General features: G+C 41.4%; 1 protein-coding gene across 1 annotated transcript in view; it reads left to right on the top strand.

Annotated features, from left to right (window-relative positions):
* Positions 1-26169, top strand: part of DROSHA (drosha ribonuclease III) — a 125864-nt gene extending 99695 nt beyond the window's left edge. The window contains exons 25-32 of the mRNA XM_054984877.1: positions 2454-2611; positions 5295-5400; positions 10831-10972; positions 16504-16586; positions 16883-16986; positions 18442-18534; positions 20929-20975; positions 25741-26169. Of these exons, the coding sequence (XP_054840852.1) occupies positions 2454-2611; positions 5295-5400; positions 10831-10972; positions 16504-16586; positions 16883-16986; positions 18442-18534; positions 20929-20975; positions 25741-25871 (864 nt within the window). The 3' untranslated portion in view covers positions 25872-26169. The remainder of the gene's footprint in view (positions 1-2453; positions 2612-5294; positions 5401-10830; positions 10973-16503; positions 16587-16882; positions 16987-18441; positions 18535-20928; positions 20976-25740) is intronic.
* Positions 26170-26512: the final 343 nt, after the last annotated feature.

Genomic DNA, 26512 nt, shown 5'->3' with positions numbered 1-26512 from the left:
TTGTTCACCACTCTGAGGGGAGCACTAATCTGCCTAGAAGAGTGGTATATAAGCACAGTTGTTGTTGTTAAATCATACTTTGCCGCAGGACTGGCCCTCTACTGTGACCTGATTCTTTAGGCCAAGAGGACGCTGTCTTATTCCAGCTGAGTTGCTTATAAAATCAACCTAGAATTTTGATGGAGTAGGGAACTCGTAGTTTGAACTTCTTTTAGTCTTATTAGAGGAGCTGGGTTTGTTCTTTTCCACCCGAGAAGGGATGGCTTTTACCATCTCAGGTAATATTTTCATACTTTGTATTTAAATATCAGGGTCATCCTACCAAAAGTCTGTAAACGTATGTCAGTCATAGTACCTCCATATTAAAGGAGTCTAAGACACACTGTGTTGCCTAATTTTATTTATTTATTTAATTACTTCATTTATAGCCTGGCTTTCTCACTGAGTCTCAAGGTGGATTACAAAATATAAACAACCGTTAAGTCAGACAGCTAAGATACCCACTAAACAATGCAACAGGACTGGGATGACAGAATTAGAAAACGATGCAAACACAAAACTGTCTAATCTGTGACATGCCACCGTGCAGAAAGGGAGTTACAAAAGGTAGAAAACAGTGCAGTAAAAGCACTGTTAATAAAAATTTATATATTTAAAAAAAGCACTGTTATATTTCCATAAGCATTTATGGAATGTTATATTTTCATAAGCATTTAAATAGTTTGCTATTTTAGTCCTATATAAAAGCATCCTCCTGAGCTGTTCCATTATACTACCATCTGGTTGTAGACCTAGGGACTCCCAGAGAGGATAAAACTGAATTGAGATAGAAATGGGGAAGATGTTCAAAGAAGATTATTCCTGTTAGCCAACTTTCTCAAGATGCAGTAATACAGTTGTCTACCCATTTCCCCTTCCATGTATTATCTCCTGCTTCCCACCCTTGTGTCCCTCCTTAATTAAGATGGGGCCAATTTAGTATTCGTCTATAAATTGTAGAGTTTCCACACAGTGTAGTCCCAGATTCATTCCACCGTCCTGTGACCACAGCCTATTTGCCATTTCTCCTCCTATCAGATGGATTGTCAGGAGTACAGATGAAGTAAAGATCTTTTAAGATAACCGAGATGAAAAGGTTAGATGAGACAGAAAACAATTTGTAGACAGAAATGTTGGTAGATTAATGATTTGTATGTTTGGATTTCAATTATAGTGGCTAATGTCACAGGAAAAGAAACCCTGGTGTTTTCTGCTCATGGACATCTTCCGTTCCTAAGATTTATATCCTACCCAGTGGATTCAGGATAGTGTACATGGAGACAGCGGTCACATTTTTTGTGCATTCAGTTGCAGCCTTTAAGTACCATCCTAAGCAGTTATACCCTTCTAAATCTAGTGAAGTTAGTGGGCTTAGAAGGGTGTTACTCTGCATAGGATGGCACCACTCAACAGCTTCATGCCGGACTGGGAATTTTATCCCTGATCTTCCTAATCCTACCCATTAACCATTATGCCATATTGGTTATCCTTATATTTAAACTATTTTTTGTCTCTAACAGTTCTGTCAGGTCAAACAGCTGAATGAAATGCTCCCTGCACTCTGTTTTTTTCTATCCTTAGAAAGGCTGGTTTTCAACAAAGCTGAAACGGTTCTTGGAAGAACAGGAGCGAATCCTAGTTCCTGTATTTTAGCGTGTGTTCCTTATAGCTTCCAGGGGATGCAGTTGGATTTGAAAATATTAAATGAAAGAGAATAGACACAAGAGTTGATGATGAAATGAAATAAAGCCTTCTTAAATAAGAATTATATTATTTTACACAAGCCATTTTGCAGGAGGGGGGGAAAATCTGGACTGTCTTTAAATAATTGTATATTCATAATATTTTGGATTATATAGGCTCTGGCTACGTCAATTTTTAAAAAAATATTTTATTATATTTTGTTTTTTTCTGTTACCCTCCCCACAATGAGATCTGGGCGACATGTATTTTTCTCTCCTTCTCCACTTTTTATTCTCACAAGAGCCCTGTGAGGTAAGTTAGGATGGGGGGGGGTGACTGACCAAAGTGGGGGACTTGAACCTGGTTCTTCGCCCAACTCAAGTTAGGTGCCCTAACTTTTATACCATACTAACTGCTACTATATCCAGTCATTCACAATATTAATTTCAAGACAATACTATCTAAGTTAAACAGTATTGCTGCATATGGTTGGTATATGAAAGAGGCTTGTGATCCCCAAGGCTGCCATTCAGGGAAGATGTCCTGTTTTTCCTCACTTTTTCAATCTCTTTCAAAAGATTCAGGCCCAATTCAAGGCAAGGAAGTAACTTCTGAAAAACCGCTTTTCCTGGGTTTGGTCTCATTTTGCCACAATAATGTCCTGAACCAAGCTTCAAATCTTTCTTCTGAAATTCATGTCAATGCTTCTGTCCATTCATATTCATTTACAGCTACAAGAGTCCAATACGGACCGTCAGCTGATTGAGACCTCTCCTGTTCTCCAGAAATTGACTGAGTTTGAGGATGCTATTGGAGTGATTTTTACTCATGTTCGACTTCTGGCAAGAGCTTTCACTTTACGGACTGTTGGATTTAACCATCTGACGTTGTGAGTTTTTTAAAAAGCGGAATGTCATGTGTTACCTTCCTAACAGGCAAACTATACACTGTGAGATCTCTAGCTCTCATGTTCTCACCCCACCTTAGGGGAGATCCTGCATTGAAATAAACTCAGGATTTCCCAGATTCATGGTCCACAGTGGAGTCAGGTACAGAAAGGGAGGGCCAAAATTTTTGTAAAAGTCTGAAATGCAGAGATTTTGTATGAACTCACAAGATGTTGGCAGCTTATTTGGATTGTCTAGGCAATTGCAGGAAACAAGATGGTTGGGTCACAAGATTGTAATTTAAAACAAAACATTCATGCACCTGCAGTCAGCATCACTAATATCTTCACTTCAGTCTACCAGGACATTCCATCAAAGACTTAAAGGTCACTGTAGTTCAACAGAAACCTTTCAAAAACAAAATCCAACAGGAAGCTGGTGAATTGGAATTCATATGTAAATTTGACTCTGTCAAGCTGGGACTGAATAGGGACTATGAATAGTTATCTCGTTATCAGAGGTAACTGATTTCCTTAACAGAAGCAAACTGATCTCCATATCAGAAGCTACTGTTTGCATCTACTCCTCCCTCCCCTCTCCACCTATATATCTGACCAGTTTCTTCTTGCCCTCCGTGCATCTGACAAAGAGAACTGTGGTTCTCGAAAGCTTATGCTACAATAAAATCGGTTAGTCTTAAAGGTGCTACTGGACTCTTTTTGATTTTACTAATATCTGTGATTACCTATGTGATCAAAATGGCTGCTGCAGTTTCATTTTGAAACTTGAGGTGAGTTGTCAGGGAGAATGAATGGGCAGGGAGACGGAATGGGCAGGCAAGAAAGATAAGGAAGATGGGGAGAGTGGAGAGGGAGAGAAAAGGAAAACAGCAAAAAGAGGAGAGAAATGAGGGCTAGAGTGGGGAAAAGAAGGGCTGAAAGGAAAGCAGAAGGTAAGGACTTCAAAGGGCAGGGAAGGAAGGAAAATGGAGAACGCAGAGAAGAGGACCAGGGTAAATGAGATTTCCTCTCAAGATTTCACAACCCCTCATATTCCATTTTGTGGTGAGGGGAGTAAGAAGAGAGGAGTACGCAAGCCCATGCCCTTCTCGCAGTCCTGAATGGCTCAGAAATCTGAACTGCAGAGTAATAGAGCCAGAGAGCCAATGCTATCATCTTCATTTATTATTTGCGAAAGTATCTAAAATATGCTAGGTTCTGAACAGGCCCCTGTTTTTCGATTCAGATTTAACAATAACTGCCTTAGGGTAGACTCCGCTCAAGTGGTTATGTGGCAATTTGTCACATGCAAATTTTGTCTCTGCTAATTGGCACAGTGCTTGCATCTCATTTAAAAAAGTTCATTTTGTCCTGTCTGGCTTGGAAGCGTCCATGTAGCCAAAATGAATGTTCCGATAGTGAGCAAGCATCTTGGGGGCAGGGAGCATGTCCTTTATGCTTCTGTTTTGTTGCAGAGCACCACATGCAATGTTTGAACTTTGCAAAGAATCATCTGACATTTGTTGAAATAGCGCAGTTGGCCACCAAGGCTTATGCCATAAGAAACCAGTTAGTTCTATAAACTCTTGTTTCATTTTCACATTACCAGTGGACAGATGTAGGCATAATAGGCAGATGTAGGTGAGAAATCAATATTTCTGTAAATGTGTCATTAAAATACAAGTGGCCTTATAATATATTGTAACATCAGTGTTTAAGGGCTTGAGCTGCTCCCCCACTGAAAATTCCATCTTGTTATGTCTTAGCCTCACTGATCTGCAGTCTGGGAAAAGAAATACTGGCCTACCCCATAGGAGTGTTGTAAGGATTACTGACTGCAGAATCATGATTTGCATGGCCATCACATGTGTAACACCATACACTGGATTTTCTTACCTATCATTCACACCATAGTTTTTGCTAGCCAGATGATGTCATTCTCAAGTGCCTTGGTCGCCCTGAACGTTCCTCGAGCTATCAGGAGCCAGCTTTGTTGAAGGGCTTCTGGACTGCTTGTTTGCCTGCTGCATTGGGCAGCTTGGGGGACGTGGAAAGCTTAGGGGCCAATGCCAAGGCATTCCCCTTGGGGTGGGGTTTAGTCACTGCAGATTCCTCTCAGTAGGAGTTGGGGCAAAGCAATAAAGCTTGAGTATCTGGTGGATTTGATTAACCCACAGCCTCCATTCCACATGAGTGCCGCATAACAATAACAGAGCTTTTACTGTATAACTTAACTGAAATCGAATCATGAGCTACTTAAAACAACCCTAAAACCCGTACTGCTGGGAATCCTACCAAATGACAGCAGTCCCCCAAATGATTGCGGTCTCCAGGCATTCCGGAATGAAATCCGTTCAGCCCTGACCCGAAGGCCTGTAGAGATGACACCTGCTTCATTTTCACTGCTTCACGCAATGAAACCTTCACATTCTGTGAGATTATAATTCTTGGTTAGAGTCCCATCACAGAAGTAAAATTCCCAGCATTCCTTGGGAGCAAGATTAAATTTGTAGTGTAGAGATACCTTTTGATCTGCTATCTTCTGAAAGCAAGAAAGGTGTTATTTCTCCTAGCTTACAGAAATAAGAGAAATAGACATTTAAATGTCCCAGCAGCTTGTTTTTAACATGTAATCTTCCGCACATTCCCCTTCTTCATTGCTGTGTCTTCTTGTTTCACGTTTCAGAGGCCATAATCAGAGGATGGAATTTCTGGGCGATTCCATAATGCAGCTGGTGGCTACAGAATACTTATTCATACATTTCCCTGATCATCACGAAGGCCACCTAACGGTGAGAGTGCCATCCATCATCCCCTCTAGCAATGGAGCACAGTGAGGAGAAACAAAATGCCGTGGAAGCGAGGAGTGAATTATGCCGGGTTTTAATTAATATCAGCAACCTCCATGGTCTCTTGCTCTTAGTAATGCTCAGTTAATTTGAAGCTTAGAATTGACCCACAACCAAGGACGTTTTTGATTCACGTAGCCTGGACAGGATATCGTCTCTTCAGCTTTAATAATTATAACGATCAGGGCTTTTTTATATAGGGGCATTAACTGGTAGAAAGTATCAGCACCGTGGGTGGGGAGTGGTTCAAGTCCGGAGGGGAGAATTGGTGGAAATCAATGCAACCTTATAGAGGAGTACTGGCACCATTTTCGTTTTTTTTTTAACAACAACAAAATGCTGATAATGATTCAACTTTTCCACCTGAAAACGAATGGATGTTCATTTGCCGACATGTGGAGGTGGTTGATGTTGGCAGATACCAGGGTTTTTTTTCTGGGAACAGAGGTGGCAGAACTTTCAAGAGGAAAATGAGGAAGAAACACATGGGATTCTTTGAAATCATATTATTTTCAAGCACTATCGCTAAGTATTTTCAAGAGGTGCCGGAACTCCATTCCCCCACGTTCCCCTTGAAAAAAAGCCCTGTCAGATACCGAGTGTGAACATGGAGGTTTTGTTGGTTCCCAAAAGCAGTTTTATCCAGTGCTGCTTTTTTTAAAAGGTTACGATTTCCCAGCTCTTATATGGGTCCCCTTCTCTCCTCTCCTTGGAATGAATCAGGTCACCATATGCTTAATAATACTACAGCTTCAGATCATTCTGGACCATTCAGTCGGGTCTTCCTTTTTTCCCCTCTTGGGATTACAGAGAACATCCTTACCCTGGCCCGCCTGTTCTGACTCTCTCTTGATCTTTTTAACAGCTTAGGGGAAAGTATGTGCCAGTTTTTTAAAAAAAATTCAAAACCGTCCTCCTGTAACTGAAGAAGTTTTCTTATTTAACGCAAACTATATTTTATCAAACTTCATCTTTCGCTTTTCATGTCGAGCTCCTCCTGCCCACCACCTTCTGTTTAGCATAATTTTGATTAACGTCTCCATTCCATTTGTCAGCAAATTAATAATCTGTGTTAAATTTCTTATCACCAGCCCTGCCCCTCTCTCCGTTCTCTTTTATCTAATCAAACAGAAATACCCTTAAAAAGTTGCTTTGATGTTGCACGGGCGCACATTACCTTTACAATTCACCGCATAGTTGTGCTCTTGAAGCCTCTGCCTGTATCTTTCCATCTTTTGCAAAAAATTCACCTCTTCGGCTATTCATCCAGCCTTCGTGTCCTATGCAAATTTCAACCCGCTGCTAAGTTCTGCTTTCTGAGCCACTGATTCACGACAAAATTTGTCCCGACAATAAGTTACATGCTTATTCTTTTGGAAAGTTGCTTCCGTTAATTAAAGCACTCGGCTCCCTCTTCCTGTCAAGCACATCTTACTTCTCACAGTTCTTAATTCTCAGTTGCCACAGATGGCTGCATCTTTTTGTTAAATTAACACTGCTGTCCTGTTACAATGGGCGCACTGGGGACCAACTCATTTTGCCCAGTGTCAGAGAATGGATTATAGGTCATCAAGTTTATTTGAATTAAATTGGCCAAAGTTGTAATAATAGGCGTAGACCCAGAATGAGACTAATAATTCTACAGCATGATACCATAATTTTGACAATTAGAGAGGGTTGTAACTTAGACACTTTCCTCATTAAAAGTATCCGTTTTTATCTGGTATTAAGTAGCTCTCCATGTTAGTAAAAATATAGTATACTAAGTACCCAACAGAGATGAAACTGGGTGTGATTCTTATCCTTCACCTTCCATGGTAACAGGAGAGAAGTGCATGTTTGCTGTCAGGCCCTGCTCCCTTGGCGTCAAAATAGAGAGGAAAGCACTTCCTCTCATCCTTATCATAGCCCTTTCTGTACCAGCCCCTCACCAGGAGTTGTGAGGTGTCGTCCTCGGCTTGCCTTTCAGTCTCCCATACTTGTCACCCTTTCTGATGCCTTTCTCACCTTTCATTTTTCTCCTACCACTTCCCAGTTAAGCCAGTTTCCTAAAGGTGATTGTACACATTGTGCATAGCTTGCAACCCTACCTTGGTCTCTGGAGGTTATAAGTCCTAAGAAAAGCCTGGTGCGATGCACAGCCCGCACGTTGAAAGCCACCATGTCTGGCAGAAGCATGATCAGGAGGAGACTCTCTCCCCGTACCTCTCTGTGGGACAGCCCAGTGCTCTGCAAATCGGAGAAAGAGCCTCTGTGAGCATCAGGCACAGAGCAGTTTGCTGCGTGCATCATCCACATCACGTGGAGAACTTCAGTGCTTATCAGCAGATGATCCTGGCAGTAGCTGGTGGTAGCGTGAGGGAACAAACAGCCAGCATTGATTCCTCTTGCTGCTTGTGACACCCTTATTAAAGGAAAGCACAGCATGGTTCCCTCCTGGCTTGACTAATGATATTTGTTAGCACTCTGGCAACAGTGTTCCTGGCTTCTGAGTCATAGCTCTGTCAGTTTTCTGCGCCCTTGAAAACACCTTATGTGCTCTATCCAACTTACTAAGTATGTTCCAGGAGTTCCTCAATGGTTCTTCAATGAGAAGGTCAATAAGAGTGGACAAGCTTCCCTGAATGACAACTTGTTAACCATTCCCAAGTTTCACCTGCTAATGCAATGCATAGCGGCAAGGGAGTGCAGGATATGTTCCAGGGTGCAGTTCTGGTATCATGACCTTGAGATTCAACGTGCATGGGCTGAGTTAGCAGATGCCCAAGAATCTATTTAGAATCAATTTAGAAGATGCTTTCAGGCAGACACATAGGGGGTCCTCAACAGAGAAACCACTTGTTGGAATGCCCAAACTGCTAATTCAACTCACATCATAATTACTAGTTACGAATATTCCCCAGAATGAGCAGACTGAGGGCCAAGCTACACATGACGAATGACACTTGACACAGCAAGTGTATTTCTCCTGTTCACTTGCCCTCCACTCAATCCACTTGCCGTTCAAGTGTCATTCGTCATGTGTAGCTTGGCCCTGTGTGATCACCGAGCCATTATTCAGTATTTGGGCAGCTGCACATATAGCGTTAACATCTCACATGCATGATGTGCCATGCATTTGTGATTTAGCAAAGGAGGGTGTAGGTTGAACTTTCCTATGCTGCTTTCATATCAAGGATTCCCCTCCCATTTTGGATCTTCGCTTCTGTGGTGGAGAGTTTTCCCCTCCAGTTAATTTCTTCCCTTGTGGGGGATCCATTCCTGTAGTGGAAAGATCCCCTCTGCCTTGTTTATGGATTTATTCCTAATCTGGGGTTCCATTTCAGTATATTATAGCTCTCCTGCCAGGTGTATCAGTTTATAGTATGAATTTCTTCCCATTTTGAGGCTCTGTTTTTTTGGTGGAAGGTGATCCCCTCCAAGTGAATTTCTTCCCACTTAGGGGCTCCATTTCCATGGTGGAAAGCTCCCCCCTTCATGAATTTCTTCCATTTCTTTCATAGGTTCACAGTTTCTGCAGTGAAAACAACCCTCCCCCCAAGTATCTGGTTTAGGAATCAATATATTCCCAGTGTGGCTAAATCTGTGGATACTTAAATCCAGAGACTGGAGCCATGAACACACAAGACAGATCTTTCTACAAACCTGAAAAATGACCCAGGTTTTCAGGGTGGAAAATACATTGAGGATTAACCGCCACCACCATCACCACCAAATGATAGGAGTGCCTATAGCTTTAAGAAACAAATGCCCTCAGTGGCCGCTGCTAGACAAATACAACAAAATTGCCAATCTTCAAACCTTGGTTTTTGTCAGTAAAAGGCAGGAGGAGGGGACAGGGCCATTTCCAGAGCTGTTTTGGCCTTTGAGGGAGGACTCACTGGGGCCAGATCCAGCAGCAACCAAACAATTTGCATGACTCACCCAGTGCCACCTGTTTGCTACTGTTCAGCATCTGCCACTCCACGAATGTCAATGGGGGTGTATTAGATAGAGTTTCAGACTAGAATTCGGAAGACCCAGGTTTGAATCCCCAGTTTGCCATAAAGGTCATTGGCCAACTGTGGGCCAATTGCACACTGTCAACCTAACCTACCTAACAGGGTTGTTGTGAGTAGGGAGGTGGTGAGCTCCCCCTCACTGGCAGTTTTCAAGAAGAGGCTGGATGAATACTTGTCAGAGATGCTTTAGGCTGATCCTGCACTGGGCAGGGGGTTGGACTAGATGGTCTGTATGGCCCCTTCCAACTCTATGATTCTATGAGTATAAAATGAAGGATAGGAGTATATTTTAAGTCACTTTGGACTCCCAAGGGGGAGATAAAGTGGGTTATAAATGGAATAATATATTGCTGAAGATGGGGAGGGCAGATAAAAAGTAGGTTAGTTGGCAGGAGAGAACGAAGCCGGGAAAGGTGAGGATTTGGAAGCTGCCAAGAGAAGAGGAAGTAATGTGGCAAGGGGGACACAGGAGAAAGTGAGGTGCCCCCACGGCAAGTCCTTGCAGGCTCCCCACTATGCAACTGGGCCATAGTTTTCTCAAATCTTCTCAAAGACTTCCAGAGGGAAGAAAGGAAGAAAAGCTGGAAGGGGAACAGATAAAAGTAGGTTGGCTGGAGGATAAGAAGGAGAAAAGGAAAGCCACTAGGGGGCTTTCTGAGAAAGGAAAGAGAAAATAGTGTGAGAGGGGAAATGAGATACCCCCTATAAGGTCTTTTGGGTTCCCTGCTTGTTTCTTCCTTATTTGGGGCTTCTTTTCAGCATGTAAAAGCTGCCTCGCTGCTGTTCATCACTACCTTATACAGTTTCTCCCATTTGGGGGCTACCTATTGAAAGTGGAAAGCTCCTCCCTCCATTGGCTGGTTACTGAAACACTTCCATTTGGGTCCACTTCTGCATTGGGAAACCTACCTTCAGCAATGAATTCTAATTTTGGCTTCATTTCAGAATTCCACTGTCTTCCACTTTGGGTCTCTGTTGCTGCACACACATGTTGTCTAGTTAATAGCATTTTGACTGTGGGCTATTCTCATTGTTTATGCTAATTAGAAATATTTTCACCAGTGGTCAAGACACTGCCCCCCTCTCCCTTCCAGGAAAGCAAGCTTTGGCTCCCCCTCTGACTATGCGGTATGAATACAAAGAGGATTTTTTTTAAAAAAAGGTTGTAGTATTGTGTCAGGAAGCAAACAAAAACACATGACCCTCAACATGACCTTCTCCCGGTCTCCACTCCCCACACTTCCTCCTGGACTAACAATGGCTTCCTTTATTAAGTAAGGGTTAGAGAAATGATTCACACCCAGAGCAGAAATAATGTTGCACCTTAGTGTCCTCAGTATGTTTAATTTGCTGTGATACCTTGCGTTGACAGTTATTACGAAGCTCTCTGGTCAACAACAGGACTCAAGCCAAAGTAGCAGAAGAACTGGGCATGCAGGAGTTCGCAATTACAAATGACAAGACGAAGCGGCCTGTGGCGTTACGAACAAAGACACTAGCAGATCTCTTGGAATGTGAGTGTTAATCATCTTAATTACTTTCCTTTTCTTCTAAAAAGAATTGGAAGCAAAAATAGCTTGTCAAAATAAGAGGAAGAGGTTAAAATGAGACTTTAATTAAATGAAAGAGTAGCTCTTGTAATTATGACTTTTAGTTCCAGAGGTCCAAGGGCTCTGGGTACTGCTGAGGATATGAAAGCCTTGAATTTTATAAAGTTGGTAACTTTATTTGTTCATTGTAGGAGTCTTTTTGTTCATGTTTGATGTGTAATGCAGATTTAATCAGCAGTACTATTTAAGTTAATTGTCACATTTGTATACCCATCCCCATTCCAGCCATATATGAAAATTGTCCCAATTATTTAGCAAACTTATGAGGTAGATTAACCTGAGGCATAGGGACTGGCTCTGCTGTTATCCAGAAAACTTAACAACTTGAGTGTAGATCTGAACTCAAAGTCTTCTCAGATCAGGTCTAATGCTCTATCTGCTTTATCATACTAGCTGTGCATGTAAAGTCACAACTGATTTATGGAGACCTCTCTGGGACTTTCAAGGCAAGTGAGATTCAGAGGTGGTTTGCCAGTGCCTTCCTCTGCAGAGTCTTCCTTGGTGGTCTCCCATCCAAGTACTGAACTTGCTTAGCTTTTGAGATCTGACAAGATAGGGCTATACCATGCCACCTTCCCACCCACCATACTAACTAATTAGATTAATTTTCTAAGGGTTTATTGAATAGTGAGGACAAATTCAAATTGGTAGCTGCGTGTTCGCCTCATGTCTTTTTCTTGTTTGTTTTGATTCTGGCATGTTAAAGATACCCTTTTTTTCTAAAAATGAACAGTAGGTTGGTTGTTGTGGGTTTTCCGGGCTGTATTGCCGTGGCCTTGGCATTGTAGTTCCTGACGTTTCGCCAGCAGCTGTGGCTGGCATCTTCAGAGGTGTAGCACCAAAAGACAGAGATCTCTGAGAGATCTCTGTCTTTTGGTGCTACACCTCTGAAGATGCCAGCCACAGCTGCTGGCGACACGTCAGGAACTACAATGCCAAGACCACGGCAATACAGCCCGGAAAACCCACAACAACCATCGTTCTCCGGCCGTGAAAGCCTTCGACAATACATCGAACAGTAGGTTCATCGTAGTGTCTTCCATGCAGTCCCACATGGGAACTGCATGCACAGACATGTGCATGTGCAGTTCCCATGTGTGCCTGCACAGAAGAACATTTGATGAACAGCGGTTACAGGTAGGTGCAACCCTGTTTTTCCTTTGTTAAATTTTATATTTTATGTTTTATATTTCCATTAAAAATATCTATTTTATGACTTCCCCGTAATATTCAAATATACTTTACATTTAATCTAGTCAACATTTAAAAGCCAACTGATCAGTGATAATTATGATTAGGGGTGTGCATCGGGGAAATATTCAGTTTTCCCACTTCGGGAAAGATTCGGAATAACCCAAAACCCGAAGAGGCAAGCCGCTTTGGGTTTGGGTTATCGGAATTGCTTCAGTATGCTTTGTAATGATTCAGAGCATACCGAAGTGAGACCGCCACCTCCCCCCTGAACCCCCCTTCCCCCAACCCCAACCCCACTTACCTTGCCTGAAGGCCAGAGAAGCACCTCTGCCGCCGCAGCAGTCAGCAGGGTGGCAGGGAAGGCCGCAGCCGGCACCTCTGCTGCCTGTGCTGCCGCTTCCAATGCCGCCAGGATGTCCCAGGTAAGTGGGGTGGTGGTGGGAGGGAGCCGTTTAAAAAGGCCCTGAAGCTTCCCAAAGCGAACTGAATCGCTTTGGGAAGCTTTGATTCGGTATTTCCAAATCAGAGCCATCATACTGGCCTTGATTTGGAAATACCGAATCTTTACGAATCGGGTCCGGTTTGGTTTTTTTTTTTCGAACTGGGAACCTGAAGTGCATAGTCTTCATTATCACAAAGAATCATAATTCTCCTGATGGTCTTAATAATGGTGAAGGGATCTACATCAACCTTAAAGCTAACTAGAATTCCCACTATAACCCAGGTCTGAAAACCATGTTAAGATTGTTAAGGTGGGAACCCTGCTTAGCATTAACTAGATTCAAGGTTGGTACATTTGTTTCATTTTTATGTCTTTTGCAGACATGAAGGTCCAAGGCTATGCAGGGCTTTGTATCTGATTGTCAGTACCCTGAATTGAACCCAGTAGCTGATGGGCAGCCGGTGGGGTGACTACAGAATGGATGTAATGTGCATCCCCTTGTTTCTCTTAATAATAATAACTGAGCTGTGTCATTATGTACCAGTTGGTATCTCTGGGTCGACTTAATGGGCAGACCCATGTAGAGTGCATTATTATAGTCAAATCTCAATTTTACTGTGGCATGGATCCAGGTGGTTAGGTGGACTGAGTTAAGTTAGGAGGTCATCATCCAAGCTTGAAGGAATCATTTTTTTCATTTTGCAGCTGTGATGGCCAGATCTGCTATAACTTCTAAGCTCTTAACTAAGTCAGCAAGGGTCAGCTGAACTCCATTGAAGGTGGGAAGCACAGTGTCCTTCAAGGACTCTGCCATCTCAATTAGCATTACTTCTGTCTTATCAAGATTCAGTTTCAGTTTGTTCTTTCTTGGCCATTCAATCACAGTGATCAGGCATTATTAGGAGATTTGGATAGGGAGATACAGAACTGGGTATTGGCAGCATACTCAAGCATACAAACGACGAATAATTTCTTCTAAAAGCGTTATGTAGAAGTTGAATAGTAAGGAAGATAAGACTGTGCCCTGTGGAACCCTGTAGGACAATTCATGCTCTTATAACAACTGCTCTGATAGCAACTCTTTGAGACCAGTCCATAAAGAATTATTTAAACCAGTTCAAAGCACATCCCTTATACCTGCATCTGTCTCCAAATATCTCAGTAAGACGGTATGATCCACTGTATCAAACCCTTTAATTATAGATAAAGTAACTGGGATGGGAGTAGAGAATTTATGCAGAAGAAGGAAGAAGAAAATCCATTGGGCAAATTATTATAATACTATGGAACTAGTCTACGGATCTGACAGGCTCCGCCAAACTTTAAAATCTGTGACAAGAGGACAAACCTTGTCTCAAGTCATATAAACTGTTCTCTGATATTCCTCTGTGACCTAAAGGAATACAGGCAAAATAAGTATTTCTATTTTACTTGAATTATAATTAATTTGGATTTCCATAAATAGCATTGTTTTCAAAGGTACAAGAAACCCACGTAGCAGTGTGAATCACTTTTAATTTATAAGGATGGTTTGGGGTATTTTTTAAATAATTGTCGTTCCATTCCAAGTGAAATGGCAATAAATATCACACCAAGGAAGTTAATCTCTATCCAAAGCATTTTAATACATTTTGTGAGCTGAGCAAACCCCATGTATCTTGCCAGATCCTTTTAGTAAATGGAAGTTGTTCACAAACAATTGTGATTTATATGGTATGCAATGAGACTGTATACTTTGCAGTGATTTATTCCTAAGAAGTTATAGTCTGCTGGCTAAACCACTGGATTTAGAAGTCCAAGACCTGTCTCTGCCTCTGCAAAATGCTTTGTTTGTTAATGGACGCAGGATGTAGAAACCTCATCGACTTGGTCCCCATATCTGTCAACAGGGAGTCATTCCAGCCACAATATATATGTGTTTCTCAATGACCTCTTACTAGACCAGTGGTTTAGTACAATAAATATATTATTGGTCTGACCCTCTGTGCAGGACAGCTTCATATATTCAGAAGTAAACAGGTGGTCCTTGAGAATATCTCTCTGCACCTCTTTCTTTAGGATTAGATGCATTTATTAATGGTTTAAATGGACATGGTTCTCTGGTTCATGATTGTTTCCCCAACCATTCTTGTGATAAATGGTGACAGTAGTGTTCGTAGCTTGGCAGTGCACTCGAACCTAGATATAATGCTGGCATGAGATTACCAAAAATCACACCACAGTATCAGTTTGTGGCTCTCAGTCTGTCAGTTTGCTACCAAGTTAACGAGCTGAAAATGGGGCTTTTAGGATCTGCTTTCTCCAGTGGCAGGAGGATGGTTAGTTGTTAGAAGAAGCCAGCTCCTCTCTCCAGCTGCCGCCATGCAATTTTTGTATGTCGATTGGGCTGAAAAACTGACAGCAAATACATCCCTTCCACAGTGCCCATTAAATCTGATTCCAGGGGCTGAGTGCTGTGTCGTCTGTGTTGCTTGACAATCTCTAAAGCAGCCCAGTATTTTAGCTTTTTTTTTTTTTTGCTTTCTGGGAATCTGTCTTTCAGGCGCCCTCTCTATATGCTGTGGGCCTCCGTGGCCTTACTGCCTCTCTCCTTCGTTCTGTCATTCCTGGGTCCCAAGATGGTGAGAACTCCACTTGCCAGGCCATCTGTCCTTCTGCTCTCTCCTTTTTTTTTTAAACTGTGGAGGCTCAACCGTTTTGTTTCTTGACTTGGGGGATATTTGCTGTGGGAAAATTTGAGTGCTCTGTGATTTAAGACGTCTTTGGAAGTATTACTTATTTTTACCCATCCAGTGAGAATTTGTTTATTGATCGATTGGTGATTTTTTTATCATTGTTATTATTTCCGTCTTGTTTTTTCTTTGACTGAAGCAGCTTCCAGAAATTATTTCAAAATACAACAGTATATAAAATGATTTTAAAAAATCAAAAATAGTAAATAGCCTAGGTCCAAGAAGACGGCCCGCAAATATATAAATTCAAACCCAGTACTGCTATCACTAGCCCACAAGATAAAATTAAGATGTAACCATGAGCTCAACATGGGTGAACTCTCCAACTGTGCACTTGAGGGAACAGTAGAGTTCAGCACTCAGTGGCTGAGATAAGGAATGGGAAATTTCCCAATGCTTTACATTTCCATGGATTTTTTTTCCTCTTCCTAAAGTTTCTTTGGTTGATAAAATCCATAACAATGTCCTTGCCAGTGTAATACAAAACAATATTAGGCAAGCTTGCCACTTTCAAAGTTGTCATGAATATTCATTCAAATTCCATTCACGATACAATCAATATTGTTGAATGAGTTTCCGGATTCAGACATCCCTAATGTACAGAAAAATTTAATGGCAACGCTGCTATTGGTAGCTAAAAAAGTAATAGCCTCTCATTGGAAGCCCCCCCCCCCAGTTACCAGAGATAAAGGAATGGTACATGTGCCTGTGGGATTATATAACCTTTGACAAAATAGCAGATGTACTTAGGAGGTCATTTTGATAACGATTAAGATTTGTATAACGCGATATATATTTTTATGCAACTTGATATTGGAATTCTGTCACCTGTAGTGAGTTTTTCACAATACAATTTTTCCAATGAATTATTTTTTTAAAAAAAGAATATGAAGGAATAGACCTCCTGCAGGAAACGATGCGATGACCTAAACAGGCAAGAGGCTTTATATGGAGTAATGAAGTCCTTTCAATATGCTGGTCCCAAACGTTCAAGGCGTATCACTCTCAAAACAAGCACCTTGAATTATACCTGCAAACATAGTGACTGGCACTTTGCTTTCTTTCAGCCTTTATTGCTGCTCTGTACATAGATAAGGATTTAGAGTATGTCCACACCTTCATGAATGTGTGCTTTTTTCCACGACTGAAGGTAAGAGTATGGGCCGTTTCATTATACATTTAACACGCTTGGGTTTTCCATCATATGTGCGCTCTACAGAAAGCCCCAGCAAAGCCTAGATCTTTGGGAAGTATATCTGTATGATGCACATATTTTCAAACACCTGTTCTATCCCTATTCATACGTTCTATCATTGTGTATACACTTAAGTTGACCCAAAAAGCAAAATGTGTGAAGAAGTCCCTGTTTTAGTCTTGTAGTAGATTTCTGTTTCCCATCTCTGCCTCCTTTTCTAATTTTGAAGCTATATTTTTGTGTCATTTTAGGAATTCATCTTAAACCAGGACTGGAATGACCCTAAATCCCAGTTGCAGCAATGCTGCTTAACTCTGAGAACGGAAGGGAAGGAACCAGACATCCCGCTGTATAAGTAAGGATCTCAAGTCTTCTTTCTTGTGTAAACTAAATTATTACTGTGTAGTACCCCTTCAAAGTTTGCGACCAAATTTCTCCAGTCAGCTCTACTCTTACCATTTATTTTTATGTTTCTACTTTCATACAACTTGGATTAAGTATTATCTACCCTTTGTATAAAGCAAGAATTCGTGTCTGCTTCCTAAACAGAGGCGTGTCTTTCACTTTGAGGAGCTGTGTTTGGTTCTAAATCAGTGGAAATGTGGACATGAGAAAGTTGCTGCAGTTAGAAAAAAACGTGTTGGCTTTACAAGAACTGGCAAAGTTTGTTCCTTACAGACCAGTACAGACCAGTGCAGGCCTATCTACCTTTCAGGGCCTCCAGAATGGGAAAGGTACTGCATGGATCCCCCATTCATATTGGGACCACAACTCACAGGAAGCCCCAATATCATTTTTATACTTTGAATCCCCAATTCCGGGCTATTACTAGCTCTGCAGAGAAAACCCAACAAGTAGAGCATATAGTGCCTGTATATTTCCCCCCATGGGGTAAATAACAGCATGGCGGGGTGGGAACAATTCTGTTCATGAAAATGGTAACCAAGGAACTTGCATCCCACTCAGTTGCAATTCAGTGTTGTTGTTTTTAAAAGAAAATAGTGGGGAATCTATTTATAGATCATTCTAGTTTGTCCATGGTCACATTAGAGTGGGAACATTAGAAGAGAGAGAAAGTGAGTGTGGATGATGATAGTATTTATATACTGTAGCTCAAAGATTTGCTCTTTGTGCACAAATTATCTACTGGTTAGTTTTTTTCCCTCTTGCAGCTGTCTTGTACAGGAAACTATTTTTTTAGCAATTTGGAAAAGGTTCTGTCAACTGACTTAAATTTCCAGCAATCAGGCTAGCTACTTAGTTGTACCCTAAAGGTATTAAGGATTTTAAAAAATTTACTTTGTTGACAATACATTGTATGTAAGAACTAATACCAAGTTTGACAGTAGAGATGGAGTGTATGAAGAGAGAAACAAATTTATTTTGTGTCTGAGGAACTGTCTCCTCTTAAAGTGACTGCAAATTTATAGCATACTCTTAGTCAAAAGGGAATGCCACCTAGTTAGTGACAGATTGGGTAACTTTCTGTTTGTGATAGAGCCATTTCTGGGCTTTGCCATTTAGACTGAGAGCATTTTTTTTCATGGCTGTTCTTACATTTCTATCCAGAGGGCTGGAGTTTGCCCAAAAGTGTAAATGTATATAATTCGCCATCCAGCACACATAAATACTTCACTGTTTTAAACCATGATGTATTGGCAAGATCTTGTAAAATAATCCATAAAGCTATCCATCTGCAGGCCTGTGACATTTTTTTGTAAACATGGAAGCATTTCTGTCAAGGAGCCTTGATAAGCCTGTTCTCAGAATTATGTGCTTGTACTTTTATTGTGTCTTTCTTGTCATTTAGGACGCTACAGACCGTAGGACCGTCTCATGCCCGGACATACACTGTAGCTGTTTATTTCAAAGGAGAAAGAATAGGCTGTGGTAAAGGGCCAAGGTATGGTGGATTTGGGAATGTGGGGGGAATTATATAGATATGGCCAGGATGGCCAAACAGGGATGTAGGAACCATAGACAGTTGTACAGAATTTCAGATGAAAAGCTTGAATGATAGAATTCCTCCTCACACATGCTTACAGTGGAAGTTCAGGTGGGGCTGATCGGTGCACATATTGGGCCTCTGTTCCCAAGAATGAGCAAGTGCCATGGCCAGACCGGTGACATGGAAGCTAAAAGACAAGTAGTCTGGTTGCACATGGAGAGGTCCCAGGAACCTTGTTATAATGCTGTAGAATTGCATATTATATAAGGGGTACCACATTGAAAAGCCAGGGCCTAATCTGCACAGCTTCAGATTTGAGGTTGGCATCATCTGATGGTAGTCACCTATGATCAAAAGGCAGGTGTTTAACCATACCCTTTACCAGGGGTCATTTCGTAGAAAAAGAGCACAATTCATTAACATATGCCACACTCCTTGACATCACCAGAAATGTGTCGTTGGCATAGCTATTTGCATATGCCACACCACCTGACATCACCTATCCTGGCTGTTTTGAACCCAATCCTGGCCTTTCGGGCTGAAATTGGGTCCAAAATGGCAAAAAGGGGTTGAAAATGGCCAAAAAGGGGCCCAAAATGGTCAGGATCGAGCTGCTGTTAAGCAGGAGAATGATCCACCATTCGTCAGAGACCCGATCCGGGCTGTTTTGGCCCCAGTCTAGGCCTAAATGCACCCAAAATGGCCAAGAGTCAGGTGGGTGGGGCCACCTGTCATGTGACCTCTTTGGGGAACTACCGGAACTGTGTTCCTGCGCGTTCCCCCTCGAAATGAGCCCTGCCCTTTACCTCTGTGCGTTGTGAATGTGGAAGAAGACTGGCCCTTGTGTGCTGTCTGGGGCGCACACTGAAGCTCACATAATCTGGTCCACAGTTAAATGTTCCTTTTTGCTCTCTTTGCACCCATCAGAGTGTTCTTGATAATGGGGAAGGGGCTTCAGTGCCCCCCACTGGCGAGTGTATATAATATATATAATAATGAGACTAGTGTATATAATAGTGTATATAATGATGTATATATATAGCGAGTGTATATAATAATGAGACTAGTAAATGAAGCCCAAAGGAAGTGGGGTAGAGGTGCACGGACATTTGAATGAGAAGAGACATTTCCTACCATTCTTCTCTTGCAAAAGGTATAGATTCTCTAAGGAGGTTCTTGTTCTCATATTGGTTTGACCTTTTTTTAAAGAAACCTCAGTATGTTGATCAACCGAGTCTGGGAAGGTCATTGCAGAAGCTTCTAGTGGTCAGTGTGTGCAGACACGAGAGTTCTTTCTTAGCTTTCCTTTACCAGCCGTTTTTATTCTGAATGGATAAAGAGTAGTAAAAGAGAACATCTTTCCACACTGCATGCTTGCTTTGTGCATTACAGCAGGGACAGGGAAGCCACTTCCCTGTAGCCTAGGGAGTATGCCATTCACTCTTCCCTTATCGTTCCTCCATGTGCATATTTCTGAGGTAGCATAGACTGCAGAGAAGCAGCTTCTGTGATACTGTGGCAATGTAAAAATTGAGCTTTATAGGTTTCTGTTTGACTCTTGTGGCTCTCATCAAGGATCCTGGGAATTGTAGTTTGGTTAGGGCACTAAACATTCTTTGACGGAGACTGCTAGCATGTATTAGAAGGTTAGCATGTAGTAGAAGGTTAAAGTTGATAAATGTGTTTGCTGAAAAGTTATAAGACATTATAGAATCAGTGTAACTCCATGGCTGGAATTGGAGATGGGTCGGTTCTGGGTTCAAATTCTAGTTCAACTGTGGCATTATTGAGCGACCTTAGAAAATCGTTCTCTTCCAAACTGTGTTTCCATTCAGTGGACAAATAATAATCAACTTCATAGCAAAGATAAATGAGAAGAGCTTTCTACAGAGCTCTACACATTGGAAGTGCCAACTGTATATTTAAAGGGTTTCTCACTTTTCATTGACCACATTTTTGTTCCTGCTGCCTACATTGATTTGAAGAATAAGGTTAAAAATAGACCTTAATAAAATATTAGGAGAAAGGTGTGGTATAATATTGCCATCCATTTTTTAGAGCTGTAGAGTTCCTTCTTTTTTTCAGGAAAATGATTCTCAGAGTTATAAAAGGGAGCTTCTTAGATTATTAATAGTACTAACTTTTAAAACAATTCTGTGGAAGATGAGAGAGTGTGTGTGTGTGAGTGAGAGAGAGAGAGAAAGAGAGGTTTTTTTAATGGGAACAACTGACCAATGATTATTTGAAGAATTGGTCTCAATAGAGCAATCAGATCACTTGCTTCTGGGAAGCTGTAGTTTGCCCCATAAATACATTTGCTATGTTATTTATTTTCTTTCTCTCACACAGCATTCAACAAGCAGAGATGTGTGCAGCAATGGATGCCCTGGAAAAATGTAAGAGAGTTTCTTGGAAACCATTATAAATTATTTTATTTTATTCTGTTGGAGCGGGGGAGGCATGGGAGGCAATGCGTATGGATGTGAGAACAAGAGAGAAAAGTAGTGATAAAATGAATAAATGGTCATTAGCGCCAGAATTAATATAGCCTGCTTGCTTCTCCCAGAACCTTTTGAACTGAGAATTGTTTTGATGAAACACATACTTTTTTTGCATTCTGTTATGTGTGGGAGAAGAACAGTCATACAGTTTTCCAGCACATTCTTTTGCATGCTTACTCTGGAGCAAATGCTTACTAGGTTCAGTGGAATGTGCTTTCAGCCTTTGTCTTGATCGCTGTATTGTTCAGAAATTTCCTTGGTTCAGTAGTTTCCTCTCTCCATGACTGCAGGTCGAATGTAAAAGGGAACCAGAGATCTGACATTAATATTGCCACTGAATTTCCCTAGTCTTACCATGTAAAACTTAACAGGAAATTATTTGTTACCGAAGTGGGGAGATTCCACATATAAACACATGTAGAATTTCCCAGTTGACTTATTTGATTGGTAGACCTTTTAAATATAAAGGACCAACAGATTTTAGAATTAAGTCCCAAATGGCAAGAGCGTCCTATCAAAATGCAGATGTTCATAAGTAGTGCCATGTGAAACAAAACACATACAGGATATACCTCCCTCCTGTTATAACCAGATATTAAAAAGACAGGCTGTCCTCGGTATGTAGTGAATGCCCTGCTTGACAGGGGCACCTATAAGTCATTAGCTGTGCTTTTTTATGTGAACTCCAAATAATCCAGCTGTTTGAATATTACACCCTCCTTAGACAAAATGGAGTGTGCATTACACTGGAAATGTGTAGAGGAAACTGTATGTGAACAGGTATTACAAGACTGCAAAGAAGTTCCTGTCTCTCCTCCGCCCCCTGGTTCTGCCGACAATCTAGAGCTATGCATGGTGAGAGGGCCACATCCAGTCACCCTGACGTGCATACCCCAGCACCCAAGCCTGGAGTCTAGTTGTCGGATATTGTATTGCCAAGTGCCCCAGTGTTTGTACAACTGAACAGTACAATCTGTGCACCACAGAACTAGAGTGTGCAAAATATGCCATTTGGGGCATGTAAGAGTTGCGTACATACGACTGTGTACATTTCTGTAGGAAGGCAGGGGATACGTGCATAGCCTCCATCTTTTTGCTACATGTTGCCCTCTGTGGAGTGCAAAGGTGAGTTTATATGTATCTTTGAGAGGAAGTTTTCGTTTCAACTAACGGTGTTCCTTTTGCATCTAACTTTCTCTCTTTATCATCATAATCCCTCAGAAACGTTCACAATATTTCAGGCTCTGTTGTCAGTGCGCTGGTCAAGCAAGGTGCCAAGCTCTCTGGCCTTGGTCCAGCAAAGCACTTAAGCCTGTGCTTAAATTCAGGCACACGAGTCATCCCACTGACATTCATGATCGAGGCATGGTGATTAAAATAAAGTCGACGCTTTGTTAGAGGGGAGGCCAGAGAGCTCACCTTGCAGGATTGATTGCAAAACCTACCAGCCGCTGCCAAACAGGAACTTAAATCTTTGTGTCGCAACCTCAGATAACTCTCCATCTCATTGAAGTCTTTGGCAGCGGCAGCTTTGCATTATCTTTCAGGGTTGAGATCATCTGCTTACATCAGCCAGTCAGTCAGTTATCTTAAGACCCTGTCTTTAAAGGGATGAAATTCTGATATTCTTTGTAAGCATATATATTTTAAAATGTGTGTTCCTCTGTCCGTTTTGTACTTTTTCTGATTTGCATTATTTCCTTAGTTGTGTGAACATGGAGCATAAACGGAGGTTGCTCACTCACTGTCAAATGTATTGAAAATAAATTTTATTTATTTTCATAAACAATACCTAGATCCTATTATTCAGTAATTTCCTCCAGATGATTATTTAGGGTTTTTCTTCCCTTGTCTTTCACAACAGTGAATTAAAAGAGATGCTGGGAGAGGTCTGATACTAAATTCCACTTCTCTTCAGCTAGACTCTTTCTTTCATTATCTGACATTTTGTACGCACGAGTTCTAAGACACAAGTTGGAAAACAGCACAAAATAGCCAAAGAAAGGGTTTTTTTAAAATAATGTTTGGCCAACCAGGTGCAAACATTACTCTTAGAACTGTCAGAGGTTCTGTTCTGTTCGTTAGAATTGTGATGGACAAATCAGACATTATGAAGACTCTCAGCAACTTTTGGATAATTTGGGGGTGGGAGGGGACACAAAGGGGAAGTTTCTGAGAGTTTTCTTTCACTGCACTTCATCCTCCGCAAGGGGAAGGTACTCTTGGATATAAATGGTTGAGAAGCCCCACAGAAATGCCGTAGTTGGAGTGAATTTTTAGTTATCTGTCGGAAGCCTCTCTTCAAAGAGCAGGAGAGCAGCCAAGGTGACGCCCAGCCCCATCTCACTCTTCCTTCAAAGACTCGTGGATTTTTTTAGTTGACCCTGAGTTGGAAGTGGCTGAGCCCTCTGCTCAAACGTCCTGATCTGCTTCTTGCTTCAGCTGTGTTTCCCCTGCCATACCCTAGAGCCTCGTTCTCCCAAGGACACCAGCTGCTTCTGTGTCAGCACTAGAGAGTCAATCACAAATAGCAATTTGTCTTCTGGCACCAAATCCAACAGAGGCAATGCTTTCAGCAGTGACCTTACACCTGGCATCGCCATGGTTGTTGATGTGTTTGTATACCTTATTTTGCACCACTTTTGCTGAGCCCATATTAACTGTCTTTGGCTTCTAGATTGTGTGTGTGTGTTGGTGTTTAAGAGCCTAACAGGTTTTTTAAAATGCCCATTATGGTGGTAATGGGGAAGATTATCTTGATTAGCTCCAGATGGAGCCCCTCTTGTCCTTGATGAAAAATGATAGCTTTTCAACCGAGACCTTCCCAATGTTGTTCACTGTTATATAATACTTCACAAATTTTCCATGAGGATATTGACCTCCCTCTTCCCACTGAAACATTCAGTGGTAAGGTCTCAAATTGCTGAACAAGTACTTCATGTAGCGCATCGGAGGGCTGTGAACAGCCAGGCTCAAAGACCTGTTGCTTCTTTTCTTTAAAAATGAAAAACAAAATTATGGTCATTTGTTTCCAGCCAGTCAATGTAGTTATTAGCAACCATTTACTCCATTGCTAAACCTCAAATACTGTTATTGAATAAGGTACTTACAATGCAATTCTAAACAGAGTTACAGCCTTCTGAGTCCATTGAAGACCATGGGTTTAGATAGGTGTAACTGTGTTTAGGGTTGCACTGTTAATCAAACTGGGAATAAAGATTTCCAATTCTCCAGTAATACTTAGAGTAGGTTAAAGGTTTTTTTTTAAGTCTTCTGCCAGCAGTGCTCCAAAGAATCCAAGTACCAGTGAAAAGATTATCTCTGTTACTATAAGCTGATGTATCTCCAAAGGAGGATCTCAGTATATAAATTTAAAAGAAACGCCAGTCAGCTCCCCCTTATAAGGAATGCTGATGAAGATACAAAGAAAATGCAAGTCAAAATGAGGGTAGTTATGCATATGCCTTATTGAAATCAGTGGAACGAGATAGTCATGGTTAACAAGCTCGATTTATTTCAGTAGGACTTCAGCACAACTGATTCCAGTTGGATTTGGGCCAATATTTTTAACCAGATCAGCTTATTAGGTGGCAATTTGCATTTAAGCGTTTTTTCAAATACCATTACTTGTTCTTGGTCAGTCTTCAAATAATAAGTAGTATTTTCTGGTTTGTCCCACCATTATTCATATGTTAAGTGGGAGCCTTTTATAATATCTTACCCACTGACTTTAAATTCTTGGACTATCTATTATTCTGAATTGTTGGCATAATGTCACTGTAAGGTCAGCATAACATCTTCATCTCAAAAAGAATAACTGATGAAATATCCTCTTGTGAACGTTCTGGCACAGCACCTCTTAGGATGAAGTAGCAGGTGTGTCAAGCATAGAAAAGAAGCATGCTGACTAGAAACTAATATGGAAACCTTCCAAAAGTGTGTAAAAGGATATCTTTGATTATTTGTTTAAATATGGTAGTGATAGTTTATTTTTCACGGTCAATGACCAGCAATTAAAAAGACACCAATAGAAGGTACCGCAGAACGGAATAAAACATCAATAAAATCATTTACAGTACATGGGTAAATATGGTAGTGTAGGAGATCCTTGGTCAGCCATGGACTTTGGGGCAAATCTTTCTCTGTGTGACCTGCCTTAGAGAGTGGCTGAGAGGATAAAATGGAATCATCTGAGACAGGGCTTTTTTCTGGGAAAAGAGGTGGTGGAACTCAAGACCGCACAATGATGTCACTTTGGGTCAGCTGGAACAAGGGGGGAGTTTTTTAAAGTTTAAATTGCCCTTGGCGAAAATGGTCACATGGCCGGTGGCCCCGCCCCCTGATCTCCAGACAGAGGGGAGTTTAGATTGCCCTTCGCGGAGGGCAATCTAAACTCCCCTCTGTCTGGAGATCAGGGGGCGGGGCCACCGGCCATGTGACCATTTTTAAGAGGTGCCGGAACTCTGTTCCACCGCGTTCCCGCTGAAAAAAAGCCCTGATCTTAAGACAACGTGCACGAAGCTCTCTGGAAGAAAGGCACATGTGATAATTGTTAAATGCTTTTCCTCCTTTCTTTTGTAATAAAAGAAGACCTTGATCATTTTTTTTATATCCCTGACTGGCCTTTGTTTAATACGCACCATGTTTCTTCTTGTCTCAGATAACTTTCCTCAGATGGCCCATCAGAAGCGGTTCATTGAACGGAAGTATAGGCAAGAGCTTAAAGAAATGAGGTGGGAAAGAGAACATCAGGAAAGGGAGCTGGAAGAGACAGAAGACATAAGGAAATAAGCGGTGGCTGCAAAAGCAGTGGAGTCTTGGTTTAGTTAATAATGCCGTTGATGGCAGCCTATGGAGACCTGAGATTCTTGCAAATGAATGAGCAAAGTCTGCTTGTTGGTTATCAAGATCATGTTTACTTTTGATTGCTTTTTTTAGTGTGGAGTTTTTATTCTGTTTTTAGCTGTAAAGTTTTATTCATAAGGCTTTTTTAAAAGCAAAACATTTTAATTTTTCTTCCTCAAGAATTGCGCTTTTTGTTTTCCAGCTTGTGTTTGTGAGACAATAAAATACTTTATTTCAGAATCTTCCCCAAAAGTAAAGTTTTTATTGCATCATGGGTAATGATAAGATACATAAATGGTACAGTGTTTGCTTTTTGAGGGAGGGGGTGCTGTTCTGATCTATCCATGCTACTCTATAACTAGGATGGAACAGGTTATTTTGTGAACGGGTTGGAAGATGAGAAGGCGTTTTGCTATAGAAATACCTACCTGAATAGGGATATAGGTGAGCATTCTATATTCAGCCATTGCAGATGTGGAACCCTCCTGCCCAGCAGTCCCTTTTGACTGCTGGAAAAATAATGTCTGGAGGACCCCTCATAGACCAAAAGCTATGGGAAACGGGTGGAGTGAGGAGCTAGAATCATG

Source organism: Eublepharis macularius, chromosome 7 (assembly GCF_028583425.1).
Source record: "Eublepharis macularius isolate TG4126 chromosome 7, MPM_Emac_v1.0, whole genome shotgun sequence".
NCBI classification, from domain to species: Eukaryota; Metazoa; Chordata; class Lepidosauria; order Squamata; family Eublepharidae; genus Eublepharis; species Eublepharis macularius.
Note: the sequence above shows the minus strand (reverse complement) of the source record. Positions and strands in the feature narration are given on the sequence as shown.